Here is a 15,036-nt window from a genome sequence, read left to right as displayed (position 1 = left end):
TACTTCATCAATAACGCTGTAGAGAACAAACACAAAGCAATTATGTTAAACTGAAATAAAACAGTTTCTTGTCTCACCTGGAATGTTGCATCTAGTTTCAGGACCCACGTTTTTGAAAGAATGCGAAGTAATGAGGTTGGGTGCGTGACTGATTCACAACACTATTCCCGGGATGATACACCTCACCAACTCTGAGAAATTGAGAACGTTCTCCTCTGCTGATAGTTTCCAGACTCTGTGAACAGTTGCTATGATTGGTTCTCAATTCCATATTGCATCATATAAATCCCAATGGCTGAATATTTCAGGTACTCATGAGCTCTGCTTTGCCTGATCAACATCGACCTCTGATTTATTATTTTTGAGGGTTGCTGTTCAGTAATATCCCTGTATCAGATAGATCTCAGTTTCATTCCCTGGGATCTGACAGGTGTGGTGTGTCAAATAGATCCCTGGAATTGTGCTCCATGAGATTCGTGTGTGAGAAAAACTTTTGCGAATCCGCCCTTGAATTTTGCACGTGTTGTGTCTGACTACCTGACTGAACGTTGACATTTTTGGCTGATGAATGTTTTGTTGGGCGTTTATGGTGACGATTTAAGCATTACTGACCCAGGCTGTCCGGACATTGGGAGTACATTTAGTTTAGACGGTGTAGTGTAAATGTTCAAACTCCTTTGCCTGCCTCTTATAGGCTTCTGGTGGAGCAAAGCTCCTAATTTGTATCATTACGTGACCCGAGGTCGTGACCCTTGGTGCAGAAGAGGAAATGTTCTCTAATCATTCTGCCTCTGGAGTGTTCCATCAGGCATATCGTGTGAAAGATGTATTTACATTAGTGGGCTGCATTGCAGCGCAGCATTAAACTAAATGACTGGATGAAACACAACCAAACAGAACAAGTGAAAGTATTTGGCTGGGAAAGGAGTAGGATGTGGGAAAATGTATTATTACTGACCGGCCTTGAAGAAAGAATTAAGCAATCTCAAGGTTAGTGCTTATTCATTCGAGATGTATTAACCATTTCAGAAAGCATTTTTATACAAAAAGTTGATGAAAAAGCTAACAGAAGTTAATATAATGGCTGGATGCCACATTGAGACGAGAACACATGCGCTGTGAGGTGGGAATTTTCTGTACATCAGTAACAGTCACTAGAAAGGGAATACAAAGGCTCATCAAAAAGGGTAGACAACCATTCTGAGTAAGAAACAAATAAAATCAAAACAAATGGGTTCAAACAACTGGGAAGCTACAAATTCTTCCAACGACAACCCTCTCAAAGATATCAAAACAAAAAGGAAAATCCATCAATAATTGTCTCAGTTACACGCTGATAAACTGAAGTAATCTCACTGTTAGAGTCTGCAACAGGACAGATTGTAGATTGGGAATTCAGAGACCTTGATAAGCAGAGCAGGAAAATCAAAGGAGTCCACAATTCATTCACTTAACCTGGAAAAGAGAGATAAAGCAATGACATAGATATTTATGATCAGGGACTTTCAGATTCTTTTTTTATTCAATGGCACACTTAGAGAATTTACGAAACATATTGGGCTGCTTGGCGTGAGAAAGTTGTGATTATTCTAACCTTCACTAGAGTAACGGCAGCGCTGTGGAAAATACTCAGGAAGAACAAGGTGATGAACATGGAAGCAGTTGTCCAGATGTTGCTGTTATCATCCTCATAGTCTTCAATCCAAGTGCGATCTATTGAATCTATGAATATAAAGTGGTAAAAAGTGAGGTCTGCAGATGCTGGAGATCACAGCTGAAAATGTGTTGCAGGTTAAAGCACAGCAGGTCAGTCAGCATCCAAGGAACAGGAAATTCGACGTTTCTGGACAGAGCCCTTCATCAGGAATGAGGAGAGGGTGCCAGGCAGGATAAGATAAAAGGTAGCGAGGAGGAACTTGGGGGAGGGGCGATGGAGATGCGATAGGTGGAAGGAGGTCAAGGTGAGGGTGATAGGCCGGAATGGGGTTGGGGCGGAGAGGTCAGGAAGAAGATTGCAGGTTAGGAGGGCGGTGCTGAGTTCAAGGGAATCGACTGAGACAAGGTGGGGGGAGGGGAAATGAGGAAACTGGAGAAATCTGAGTTCATCCCTTGTGGTTGGAGGGTTCCCAGGCGGAAGATGAGGCGCTCTTCCTCCAACCGTCGTGTTGTGATGTTCTGACGATGGAGGAGTCCAAGGACCTGCATGTCTTCGGTGGAGTGGGAGGGAGAGTTAAAGTGTTGAGCCACGGGGTGATTGGGTTGGTTGGCCCGGGCGTCCCAGAGGTGTTCCCTGAAGCGTTCTGCAAGTAGGCGGCCCATCTCCCCAGTATAGAGGAGGCCACATCGGGTGCAGCGGATGCAATAGATGATGTGTGTGGAGGTGCAGGTGATTTGTGGCGGATATGGAAGGATCCCTTGGGGCCTCGGAGAGAGGTAAGGGAGGAGGTGTGGGCACAAGTTTTGCATTTCCTGCGGTTGCAGGGGAAGTTGCCAGGAGTGGATGTTTGTTTGGTGGGCGGTGTGGACCTGACGAGGGAGTCACGAAGGGAGTGGACTTTGGGGAACGCTGATAGGGGAGGGGAGGGAAATATATCCCTGGTGATGGGGTCCGTTTGGAGTTGGTGGAAATGACGGCGGATGATACGCTGTATACGGAGGTTGGTGGGGTGGTAGGTGAGAACCAGTGGGGTTCTGTCTTGGTGGCGGTTGGAGGCCCGGGGCTCAAGGGCGGAGGAGCGGGAGTGGAGGAGATGCGATGGAGGGCATCGTCGATCACGTCTGGGGGGAATCTGCGGTCCTTGAAGAAGGAGGCCATCTGGGCTGTACGGTATTGGAACTGGTCCTCCTGGGAGAGATGAGAAGCCATGATCTGATATGGCTTCTTCCTAGCCATATCAGATCATCTACAGAAGAATCCATACACTAAACAAACAGTTCTTCCTAGCCATCTCAGACGCTACCTACATTCCCTGCAATCAGCCCTACCCCAGCTCAGGACAACACTCTCACAGATCTGCAACGGACCTCTACTGTTCTTCATCTACAGAAGAATCCATACACTAAACAAACAGTTCTTCCTAGCCATTTCAGACAAATCCGAAGCCTCCAGCAACAGACCTCCCTCCGGATACTTCGCTCCACGCTTGCAGCCATGCGTCGCTACCTACATTCCCTGCAGTCAGCCCTACCCCAGCTCAGGACAACACTCTCAGAGACCTGCAAAGGACCTCTACTGTTCTTCATCTACAGAAGAATCCATACACTAAACAAACAGCTCTTCCTAACCATATCAGAAATTAAAGACAGTAAGTACCGAAAACGTTCATGTCCTTACCCCCACAGTCGTGGTTCCTCAACTGTTCCAGAATCTTCTCTCGGCCTCTACAGCGCCACAGCCCCAACGGCTGCCGACGACCGTGACATCACTTCCGCCCCCAACGACCTCGCAGCCTCCGCGATCACCGCCCAAACAACTGCCCCAACGATCACCGCACAGACAACCGCTTCCACGATCGCCAGGAAGATCGCCGACGGACTCGCGACCCCCGCGGCTACCGGGAAAGACAACGGCTCTTTCGTCGCCACAATCATTTCCACCCCTTCAGTTGCCGTCGCCGCAGCCACTTCCGCCCCCACTGATATCACTAACCTGCACGACCACAACGTCTCAGGTGCCTCCGCCCCCACGCCGATTTTCGTCATCACGCGTAACCCCGCCCTCACGCCCGTCTTTCGTCACCACGCCTAACTCCGCCCCCACGCCGAATTTCGCCACCACGCGTAACCCCGCCCCCACACCAAGCTTCGTCACCACGTCTAACCCCGCCCCTACGCCGATCTCTGTCCACGCCCCCGACACTAACCCCGCCCCCACTCCCAGCTCCAGTCCCACACCAGGTCCTAGCTCCCAGCCTTGCCGGATCTTCACCATCCCTCCAGACCTCCCCCTCTGAGGATGAAAGATCAGTCCTCAGCAGGGGCCTCACCTTCATTCCTCGACGCACTCGGATTAATGAGTTCAACACGCGGCGAGATATTGAACAATTCTTCCGCCTGCCTTCGCCTGCGTGCCTACTTTTATACCCAAGACGCCCGCCACCCTCTGACGACCCCTTCTCCCGCCTCCAACACACCCCATCCACCTGGACACCCCGTGCTGGCCTCTTATCCGCCCTCGATCTATTTATAGCCAACTGCCGCCGCGTCATTAACCGACTCAACCTGTCCACCCCTCTCACCCACTCCAACCTGTCACCCTCAGAACGTGCAGCCTTCCACTCCCTCCGTTCCAACCCCAACCTCACCATCAAACCGGCAGACAATGGAGGCGCGGTAGTAATTTGGTGCAGCGACCTTTATACCGCTGAGATCAAATGCCAGCTCTTGACCATGCCCCCACCTCCCACCAACAAACCATCGTCTCCCAGACCATCCATAACCTCTTCACCTCAGGGGTCTCCCATCCACCGCCTCCAACCTCATAGTCCCACAACCCCGCACCGCCCATTTCTACCTCGTGCCCAAGATCCACAAACCTGACTGCCCCGGCCAACCCATTGTCTCAGCCTGCTCCTGCCTCACCGAACTCATCTCCGCGTACCTCGACACAGTTCTGTCCCTTTTAGTCCAGGAACTCCCCACCTACGTTCGGGACACCACCCACCCCCTCCGCCTCCTCCATGATTTTCGCTTCCCCGTTCCCCAATGCCTTCTCTTCACGATGGACATCCAGTCCCTGTACACCTCCATCCCCCATCACAAAGGACTCAAAGCCCTCCGCTTCTTCCTTTCCCGCCGCACCAACCAGTACCCTTCCACTGACACCCTCCTTCGACTGAATGAACTGGTCCTCACCCTGAACAACTTCTCTTTCCAATCCTCCCACTTCCTCCAAACTAAAGGAGTTGCCATGGGCACCCGCATGGGCCCCAGCTATGCCTGTCTCTTTGTCGGATATGTGGAACAGTCCATCCTCCGCAACTACACTGGCACCACCCCCCAACTTTTCCTCCGCTACATCGATGAATGTCTCAGCGCTGCCTCGTGCTCACACGAGGAGGTCAAACAGTTCATCAACTTTACCAACACCTTCCATCCCGACCTCAAATTCACCTGGACTGTCTGAGACTCCTCCCTCCCATTCCTAGACCTTTCCGGTTCTATCTCAGGTGACCGACTAAACACAGACATCTACTATAAACCAACTTACTACCACAGCTACCTGGACTAAACCTCCACACACATCATCTATTGCATCTGCTGCACCCGATGTGGCCTCCTCTATACTGGGGAGTTGGGCCGCCTACTTGCGGAACGCTTCAGGGAACACCTCTGGGACGCCCGGGCCAACCAACCCAATCACCCCGTGGCTCAACACTTTAACTCTCCCTCCCACTCCACCGAAGACATTCAGGTCCTTGGACTCCTCCATCGCCAGAACATAACAACATGATGGTTGAAGGAAGAGCGCCTCATCTTCCGCCTGGGAACCCTCCAACCACAAGGGATGAACTCAGATTTCTCCAGTTTCCTCACTTCCCCTCCCCCCACCTTGTCTCAGTCGATTCCCTTGAACTCAGCACCGCCCTCCTAACCTGCAATCTTCTTCCTGACCTCTCCGCCCCTACCCCACTCCGGCCTATCACCCTCACCTTGACCTCCTTCCACCTATCGCATCTCCATCGCCCCTCCCCCAAGTCCCTCCTCCCTACCTTTTATCTTAGCCTGCCTGGCACCCTCTCCTCATTCCTGATGAAGGGCTCTGGCCAGAAATGTCGACATCTCTATGAATATAAAGCCGAGAGAACACATTTAGACTGTTTATTGATCCAGTTCGATCTATCTGCATCCAAGTCATGTACTTAGAGACCATTACATCTTTATAAGGCCGTCAGGTATTTCTCAAATTTGACTCTTATCTGTATCTATTAGTGCATTATTGAGTCTCAGCTAGAAATTACAAATACTAACTGCACATGTTCTTTCTTCATTGTCCATGTCAGAACGTTTTAAATTATTTTTCTTTTAATCTATTATTTAAGGATATTATTATTTAAGGAATGCTTATTACGAATGATTTTTTTAATTATATCATTACATTTTAAATATAGGCTGTGACAGCACTTTATTTGAAAATTGTGGCCATCACTGAATAAAAGTTCAAATGTGATTCTCATCTTTATGTATTGCTGACCAATTGCTTGGCAAATCATAAATATAAGTGACATCACAGGCCGAACATTGCTTCATATTTTTGTTTGTAGGATCTGTATATTTAGAATAAGTTTTTGTACATGTGTCCCTTAATTTATTTGATGCACTGCTTGGTGTGTTTGGTTTTCCTTTAATGTTTCTGTATGTGGTTATGAGTGTCTCTTACTTCACTCTTGCCCATGTTGGAGTCTGTGCATGAATAAACTTATTCCCGTTCCTTTAATGTTGGTGTGCTCATTTATTTGTGCACCTAAGTTTTGATCTTTTCACATTGTGTAAGTATCATCATGCTAATATGTCACTTCGTTACTGCCTATGCTTATCTTGTAATATCTTTGTGAGTGTTCACTTTTTATTAGTGTATCTAAAATGTGTGCTTATGTGTCTGTTTCAGATCCTACCTACACTAGATTATTTCAATGTTTATGCTTAATAAATGTTAGCATGCAACGTCATGTTTTGATGGATGTTTATATTTATATGATGACGTCTGCTTATGTGGCAATCTTTCCCAAACCATCTCCTGATAAGCTTGTTTGTGTTAGTGTTTGTGGATGCTTGCTGATGCTTGTGCCCATTATCATTATTTAATAAGCGCCCCTCTATTTATTGATCTATGCACTTGTGTGTCTGCATGTGAGACTCTGAATTTGTGTGTACGTGTGACATTGTATACATGCTGATCAATGTGGTTTAAAAATAACTAATTAAGCTGCCTCTGTTATCGTATGTTTGTGATTCTGAAAATGGAAAAATAACGATATTAATGTTTATCTCTGTGCACTTATGTGCCTGTGTGAGTTGACATCTGGGAGGACTTTTTTTTGGAATTTGTATCTGTGTGTTCATGCGTATATGTCTGTACACGTTGTACTGTATGAATGTATATGTATTCATGCCTATTTGTGTGTTACAGTGTGTCTGTGTTTCTCATGGTTTTGAGTACCCCTGTTCATTTGTGCAAATTATTTTCTTTCAGTGTATGTGAGTTTTTGTATGAACTTAAGGGAGTGTTCAAGTGCCACTTGCATGTGTGGCTCTGTGCGAGTATGCGTGTGTGACATCTTATCCTTATGCACATTTGAGTGTGCACATAAATATGTGTCTTTAGGTGAGAGGCCGTATGTGTTTCATTACGAGTGTATTTGTGATCATCTCTCGATATCTGTTCTTATACCAGACTGTAATTTTTATTATTCTATTTTATTGTTCTAATTTTAATGAATTGCTTATAATTAGATCTGACCTTGGTTTTGTAGGAAACATTTCCCATCGTCATGGAGGCATCAGCGTTTTATGAGTAACTCTTCTATTGCAGTGATAGAATTTCTGTCTCTGAGAGAAAAGGTGTGAGTTCAAATTACCACTGCCCAGTGATAACATTTCTGAATATGTTTATTAGAAAATGTCTACTTCTGTTCTGTATGTGAAACAAAATGATATCAGGTATTTGAATATCAGAATTGATCCCACCTGCTCCAGCAAACTGAGACAAAACTATGGAATTCAAACCGGGACGATACAAACACCAGTTTTGGATCATGGGAATCGACGTTAATCATTTGTTAACAGAGCCAAGCATGTCAAACATGCTTCAAAGGTATTATTTTGCATGGAAATGTTAAATCTTTGGACAGTAAGCAAGAAGCTGACTGTTTCTGGTAGCAACTAGGTTACATTACAGAGGACATCTACCATGAAAACTCTGAACAGGGAGCAAGAGGACAAACCATTCGTTCCCCTCCCCTCTGCTCCACAACAACTTATCTGTCGATTCTCTTTGGTGTGAAAGTGAAGATACATTCTGTCAACTCAAGCGCTAGCACAAGATCCCTGGCAGTTCCCCAGAAACAAAGGTTACACTCAAACTGCTCTGCAATCTTTACGATTGGTATGTTCCAATGGAATTTAATTTTAACGTGTCTTAAATTTACATTTCAAATTGGTGCAATGTGGCAGTTTAAAACTGACATGAATTTTGTGAGAATGTCCAATCGGGGTAATCAACAACACCAAGTTCAAAACTCGTGCTCTACCATTGACATAAAATGGACATTGTCAGATTTTATCACAGAGGGATTTAGGATGGGTAAGGTACTTGGCGCAAGCCTGCAATGAGTGAGCTTTACTCTGTCTCTGACCCAGGGTGTATGTGAGCAGGGAACATTAACTGCACAAGACATTCGTCCTAGACCTGTTAATAATCCACTTTAACTTAACAGATGCAATGTAAGTCAGAGTGAGAAACAACTAATTCAGTATTTAACTCACAACTGAAGGGAAAAAAAACACTTTATTACTTTTGTTGAATTATTAAATGCAACTTTGATATTTTATTTGCATGAATTAACAGTGTCCATCAGTGCAAGTGAAATGTTTACTAAACTCGGTTTAGCGCTGGATTTATCGACTGTTCTGTTGATTATCTTCAATGGAATCGCTTCATGTCCCCCCACACAAGAGTAAGAATCACCGCTGGCCCACTCCTCCGCTGTAATGGATAACAGGCTGTACACGAATAAGGAGATGTTGTCATTCTCTGCCATCACCTCGGTGTTCTTGTAGTTACTGGGATTCACGGGCCTGTCATTGTTTGTCCACTTGACGAAGATCTCTCTGGGGGAGAAACCTCTCACTAAACAGGTGAGGGAGAGAAACCTCTGAGAGGAGATTTCTTGTTTTGGTGGCAGGAGGACCGACATTGATGGCTCCACCGGATTAATCACTGCAGAATATTTGAGTCAAATATAGATCAACCATAAAAATCCTGAACCAATATCACAATTTCACTAAATATTAAAATACACCATTTTTAATTTGGGATTTATTCTTTTTCGTTTTATAAAGAATCAGAATGGTGCACCTTCTGTGCAGTGAAAGAAGTAACAAGTTTAATGTGAAAGTTGCCTGCATGCTTCCAGCCCACAACAAGGGAATTCTGTCCAATTGTAATTGCTGGTGGTGACGTCACAACCCAGGCTTCTTCCCACCTTATCTGACTTAATCAGAATAGAATATACTTCGGTCAGTCTTCTTCTTAATCAGCTCCTTAGCTATCCTGCCTTCAGATGCACCATTAATGCTCCCAACTGTGTTGTTCATTACCAATCAAAGCCTGCCATTGATGTAACTAGATCTGGAGTACACATGGGATCCTTTGTGTTTTAATCAAACTACTCACCTTTCTCCTTGTGGATGGAGTCTCTCAGCGGAGTCAGTAGATTCTGACGGTACACTACACATTCAAAAGTAACGCCACTCAGCCAGGCTTCAGTCGAAATGTATAATTTGCTGACCACGCTGTTAGGATTCTGTTCAGGCTGGTCAGCAATCTCTGATTTCAGAGGCTTCTGTTCTTGTTTCCAGGTCACGTTGACCCCAGAAGGAAGATTGGACACAACGCAGGTTAACATCACCGTCGCCTCCAGTAAGACTTGTTCTACTGGCGGTGGGAGGATTTGAACGGTGTGAGGGTGGCACTCGGTATCTTCTATGAAACAAAAATCAAAGTCAATGAAAAATGCCTCTTTATGATGAAAACACCCAATCTTCAGATTACTTCTTCACAGGGAGAAGACACCACCTTCAAAATGGGAACTCCAACTATTGCTGAAACGATGCTTACTATTGTTGATGTATTTTGATTTGTGATTACCTATAACATACCCTGCGTAATTATTCCTAAAGAACACTGGCTTTGTAACAAGTTAAGCCTGTGAAAAAAGTAAAATCATTGAAGATATCATCATGTAATCCATGGAATTACCTTTCTTTCAGAGTTTGTCTCTCACTTAAGACCATCTATTGATACTTGTGACAAGAGTAATCTGAATATAATGAGTTCATTTCCATGTTCATAACCCTTTGGTGCAAGTGCTGCTGGTCACGCTGACTGCCAAATCACATCCCAAATTTTGGACAAATTATAATAAATAATGATTATTCTCTTTGCATAGTTCTAAAGTATTACAGGAGCTGTGAACAGCCATGTAAATTCTGTTCATTATATTTAACGTGATCAAAAATACTTTGCGTTATTGGTGTGATGTCATTCTCTAAATTATGTCATTGTTCCTCGTGGGCTGTGTTTGGAGTAGATCTGAAAACAAGATATTGAGTACAGCATTGGATATCAAGAAGGACATTCAGTTAGTTCATAACTGGTCTCTACTTTCATTTATTTACCAAGCTGCATTTTTAAATTTCTTCACAGAGCAGGGGAGAAAAAAAAACAAAAGCATCTTAAATTAATCTACAAACGCGATGGAAATGTACACTAATTTTACAGACATCCACTACTCACTGTGTAAACATCGTCACCCCAAATCAAGCTAAATCAGCCTGTCACAAGTCCCTCGTTCATTCATCCCTATTGTAGCATTCTTACCCGAATTTATTCTCCTGCCTCATCTACTAATTACAGAGAGCATCTTAAAGAAGCTCAGTGAGATCACGTTTATCCCAGTTCATCAAATGTGACACCCACTTGGTCTGTGGTCTGATCCCATAAATGAAGTTAAAGAACTCAGTACCAGATAAAAATCAATGTCGTACAATGTCCAATGCCAACAGATTATTCCTGAGCAGGGAATGAAGCATTGAACGCATTTTGATTTATTTTCAAGGGTCACTGCATATTTTAACCATGTCATTTTGAGACCACAATGCCATAAGATAGAGGATCATAATAAGGCTGTTCGGCCAATCCAGAATTTAGATCAGAATGATGCTGGAAAAGCACAGCAGGTCAGGCAGCCTGCGACGAGCATGAAAATCGATGTTTGGGCTAAAGCCATTCTACGGTCTTTTCCCCGTACTAAACAAGAGCCGATCTATCTCTGGCTTGAATACACACGATGGTCTGGACTCCACAGCCCTCTGCAGCAACAACTTCCACAGACTCATCACCCTCTGGCTGAAGAAATCCCCCCATTTCAGTTCTAAAGGGTGCCTCTTTGACCCTGATATTGTGCCCTTGGGTCCTCGTCTCGCCTACCAGTCAAAACATCTATTCCACGTTCACTCGACCTCAGTCTCTCTGTATTTTATATGTTTCAATCAGATATTTCTCCAATATCCCCCCTCCACCCCAGAACTTATCCTTGAAGTGGCTACCAGGGAAGGATTCAGCACTCCGAATGCCTCTCCCAGCATGGTCAGGCAACAATCTATTTAAAATAGCTCCCTGTCTATATATCTATCATCAACAGAAGGGAAACATGCTTTTCTGACTTGCCAAAATGTTGAATTATGAGCAATGCTAATGTATCACTCAAACTGAAATGAGACATGTGGTATGTTGGGAAACGAGAAGCTGTACCGTGCTGTTTACCACGCCTGATAAATTAGTGCGTTTGATTCCCATCCGAGTTCAGAATGATTTGTAGCTCTCTCAGTATGTGTCTGTTACCCTGGAGTGCGTTGATGCTTTTACTTCAAATGTTTTCTCCATGAGTGACCTGGCAGTTATAGACTGCGCTGTTGAACCATTCACCATAAGGTACCATCAGGCGACTCGTCGCCGAGAAGTTCCCGTTTTCCTCACACACGGGAGACGTGAAGAAGCCAGAATCCAAGGGTCGGCCATTTTTCAACCAACTCACGGAGATTGACTTCGGATGGAAATCGATGATTGAACAGACGACAGTTGCAAACTTGCTGCTTGCGATTTCTTCACTGGAGCTCACAGTTAGGAGAAGAGTTGGTTGGAGAATACCTGGATCTTTAGGAAACACATCACATAAATTATCTGACGAATTTCAGAACAAATACAATCAGTTCTCATATATCAAGGTTTCTTGTGGTTAATGGATACAAGAAGCATAATGGTGCAGAGTGCTGGAGAAGCTGGGATCCACACAGAAAGATCAGCAGGACAATGTGAAAGGCTAAAATTATAGGACATAGCAAGGCAGTCAAGGAGGCACAAAAACTATAGGCTGGTTAAATCAGAAGGGAGATAGCAATGTTGGATGGTATTCGTTTTAATGACAGAGTCTGTTGAACAAGGCAGATGAAATACCGGCATAAATGAGGAAATGATGCGGTTGCTATCACGGAGACATATTGAGAGTGGGGCAGGAGTGGCTATTCAATATTCCAGGATTTAGTGCCTACAGGCGAGACAGGGAAAGATAGAAAAGGATGGGGGCTTGGGTGTGCGGTACAGAACGTTGGTTCTGTCGCAATTCTGACAAGGGTATTTTAGGCTGTAAAGTGAAATGAAATCATGGATACCTCCTCGAATAAAGGCAAATGGACAGTACTTCAAAACCAAAATACAGCAAACATAACTACTGGGAGAGCACGATAGACCTTACTATAGGTCCAAAAGACCAAGTGCAAATACATGGACAAATTTCAGAGAAATGTAAATTAAATAGGGGAATGAGAAAAGCCTATACCCAGCATCGGCTTGGATATTCATTTTGTCAAAAATTTAGAGGGAGCACAATTCTGAAAATGCCCCCAGGAGAATATTTTAACAAAGTATATGTTTAATACAGAGAATTTTAATCCAGACGTTGCAAGAGAGGGGTGAACCTGGACTTAACTATATGGAATGAAGTCGACCCAGTGGGTATAACATCAATGGTGGATCACTTTGCAGACAGTGATCGGAAATCAGTTGGATTTCAGATTGTACTACAAAGGAATAGAAATTGGCCTAAAGTTCGGAAAAGGGGAAGGACAATTTTAGTAAGATCAGGTAATGACTGAACCAGAGTGGACTGGAAGCTGACACTTATTGGTAAATCTGAGTCAGAGCAGTGTGACACATTTAAGAAAGAGGTAGGAAAATCACAGGGAGGACATTTCCCAGGAAGCAACTGCATGGGACCAAGAATGCAGCGGGGTCTGGGCACCGAAAGGCATGGAGGGGGAGATAAAGAGAAACAAAGGAGGCTTCCAGTCTACACTGAAATCTCAAAACAATAGAAATTAGCATGGAGTACAGAACGTGCAAGGGAAAGTTTGAAAGTCAAAGGAATTAGAAGAGAAAAAGGAACCATGAGAAAATAATAGCAGTCAAAATAAAGGAAAATATTTTTAAAAGTTGCAGGCTCATTCATAATAAAAGAATTATTCGGGAAACTGTAATGCCCATTAAGTGTTATTATTGGAATGGAGCCGGAGGATTCGGTTGTGGTCGAAACGAATGTATAGTGTCAGTGTTCACTAGTAAGAGCGACAATGTGGGGACAGAAATCATGGAGGGGTGTTGCGATGTTGTTTTCAGAAATTAGGACACATGACGTGATGTTCTGTGTTGTCTTGCTGAATGAAAAGTGGTTGTATTTCCAGGGCAGATGAAAATTATACCAAACGGTTGAGCGATGCAAAGGATGAAATAGTTGGGTTGCTGACAATAATTTAGCAGTTGTGCCAAGTGAGTGTAGATCAGCCAACGTTGCACTGTTATGCAGGACGAAGGAAGGGATAAATAATAAAAACACAGATCTGTCAAGCTAGTCTCAGTGGTAGGGAAACTATTGAGAAGTGAAATTAGTCTTCATTTGGAAGATAAATCAACAATGTTCAGCACGGTTTTATTGAGAGGAAGTCATGTGTAACAATTTGATAGTAGATTTCAGAGAGATAACTCGATGTTCAGATGATATCAATAATCAGAGCCAATGGGATCCAAGTTAATTTGACAGATTGGATCTAGAACTGGCTGAGTGGTGGGAGCAGGGGATAATAGTCATTGGGTGTCTGCGTGACTGGAAATCTATGTCTCCTGGTGTTCAGTAGGGATTGGTGTTGATTTCCTTGCTATTTCTCTTACATACCAATGATTGAGACTCAAATTTAGGAGGATAAACCAGTGAATTCACAGATGAAATGAAAGCTGTTATGTTGGTAAGTCATGAGCATAATAGCTTTAGATTGCAGGAGGATATAAAAGGGTTGGTTGTATGTGAAGAGAAGTTGCAAATGGGAATTATTCTTGATAAATGTAAAGTGATGTAATTCGGCAGAAGAATCTGTGAGGTATGACGTTTTGAATGGTGGAACCCTGGAAAGGCCTGAGGATCTTTGGTGCATGTACCCACCGATCCCTTATAGTACTGTGTAATCTGTGTAAAGTGGCTAAGAAGGTGGGAGGATATTTGCTTTTATTGGCCTAGACATTGACAATGAAGAGTAGGGAGATGATACTGGAAGTAATAGAACACTGGTTAGGCCATACTGCAGTGTTGTGTGCATGTTATCGAAGGAATGTGATTACACTGAAGGCAGTATTGATGAGATTTGCCAGGATCTTGCCTGGGTTGGAGGGTTTCACTTATGAAACTAGATTAGATAGACAGGGGTTTTCCTTGGAGCAGAGAATTAGGGAGAAGATTATCATGATGTCTAGAATTATTTTAGGCATAGACAGGGTAAACTGGATGAAACCTTTCCCCTTGATGGAGAGATAAATGCCTCAGGGGCAACAGGGTGAAGGAAAGGCCAGGAGGTTACAAGCGGATCTCAGGGGAAAACAAAAACAAACAGAGTGTGGTGTTAGCCTGGAGCTCAGCACCTATAAGTCATGTAGAGACTGAGCCCCTCATAATAAGTATGAAGTATTGAGATGCATCCTAGCAAGGGCAAGTCACACAAGGCAATGGATCATGTGCTGGCACGAAACTGGAATAGTTAGGTGGCTGTTATTGATAGGTGTGAACTGGATGGATCAAAGGGCCTTTTTTCCTGTGCTGTATAATGTGATTCTGTGAAAACGGTTATAAATAATGGCTTATTCATATTAATCCCAGCTGTTCTGTTGATCTCAGTTCCCACAATATGTACCTGGACATGGCATTTCTTTGGTCT

The 15,036-nt window shown here is 44.1% G+C and overlaps 1 gene segment (V, D, J or C); it reads right to left on the bottom strand.

The window, feature by feature from the left end:
• Positions 1–7: 7 nt before the first annotated feature.
• On the bottom strand, positions 8–15,025 carry LOC132836219 (Ig heavy chain C region, membrane-bound form-like). The segment is given in 6 exon segments: positions 8–16; positions 1,595–1,722; positions 8,687–8,938; positions 9,395–9,703; positions 11,708–11,935; positions 15,013–15,025. Coding segments are annotated over 6 exon segments (939 nt in total).
• Positions 15,026–15,036: the final 11 nt, after the last annotated feature.

Source organism: Hemiscyllium ocellatum, chromosome 46, assembly GCF_020745735.1.
Source record: "Hemiscyllium ocellatum isolate sHemOce1 chromosome 46, sHemOce1.pat.X.cur, whole genome shotgun sequence".
In the NCBI taxonomy this organism is placed as follows: Eukaryota; Metazoa; Chordata; class Chondrichthyes; order Orectolobiformes; family Hemiscylliidae; genus Hemiscyllium; species Hemiscyllium ocellatum.
Note: the sequence above shows the minus strand (reverse complement) of the source record. Positions and strands in the feature narration are given on the sequence as shown.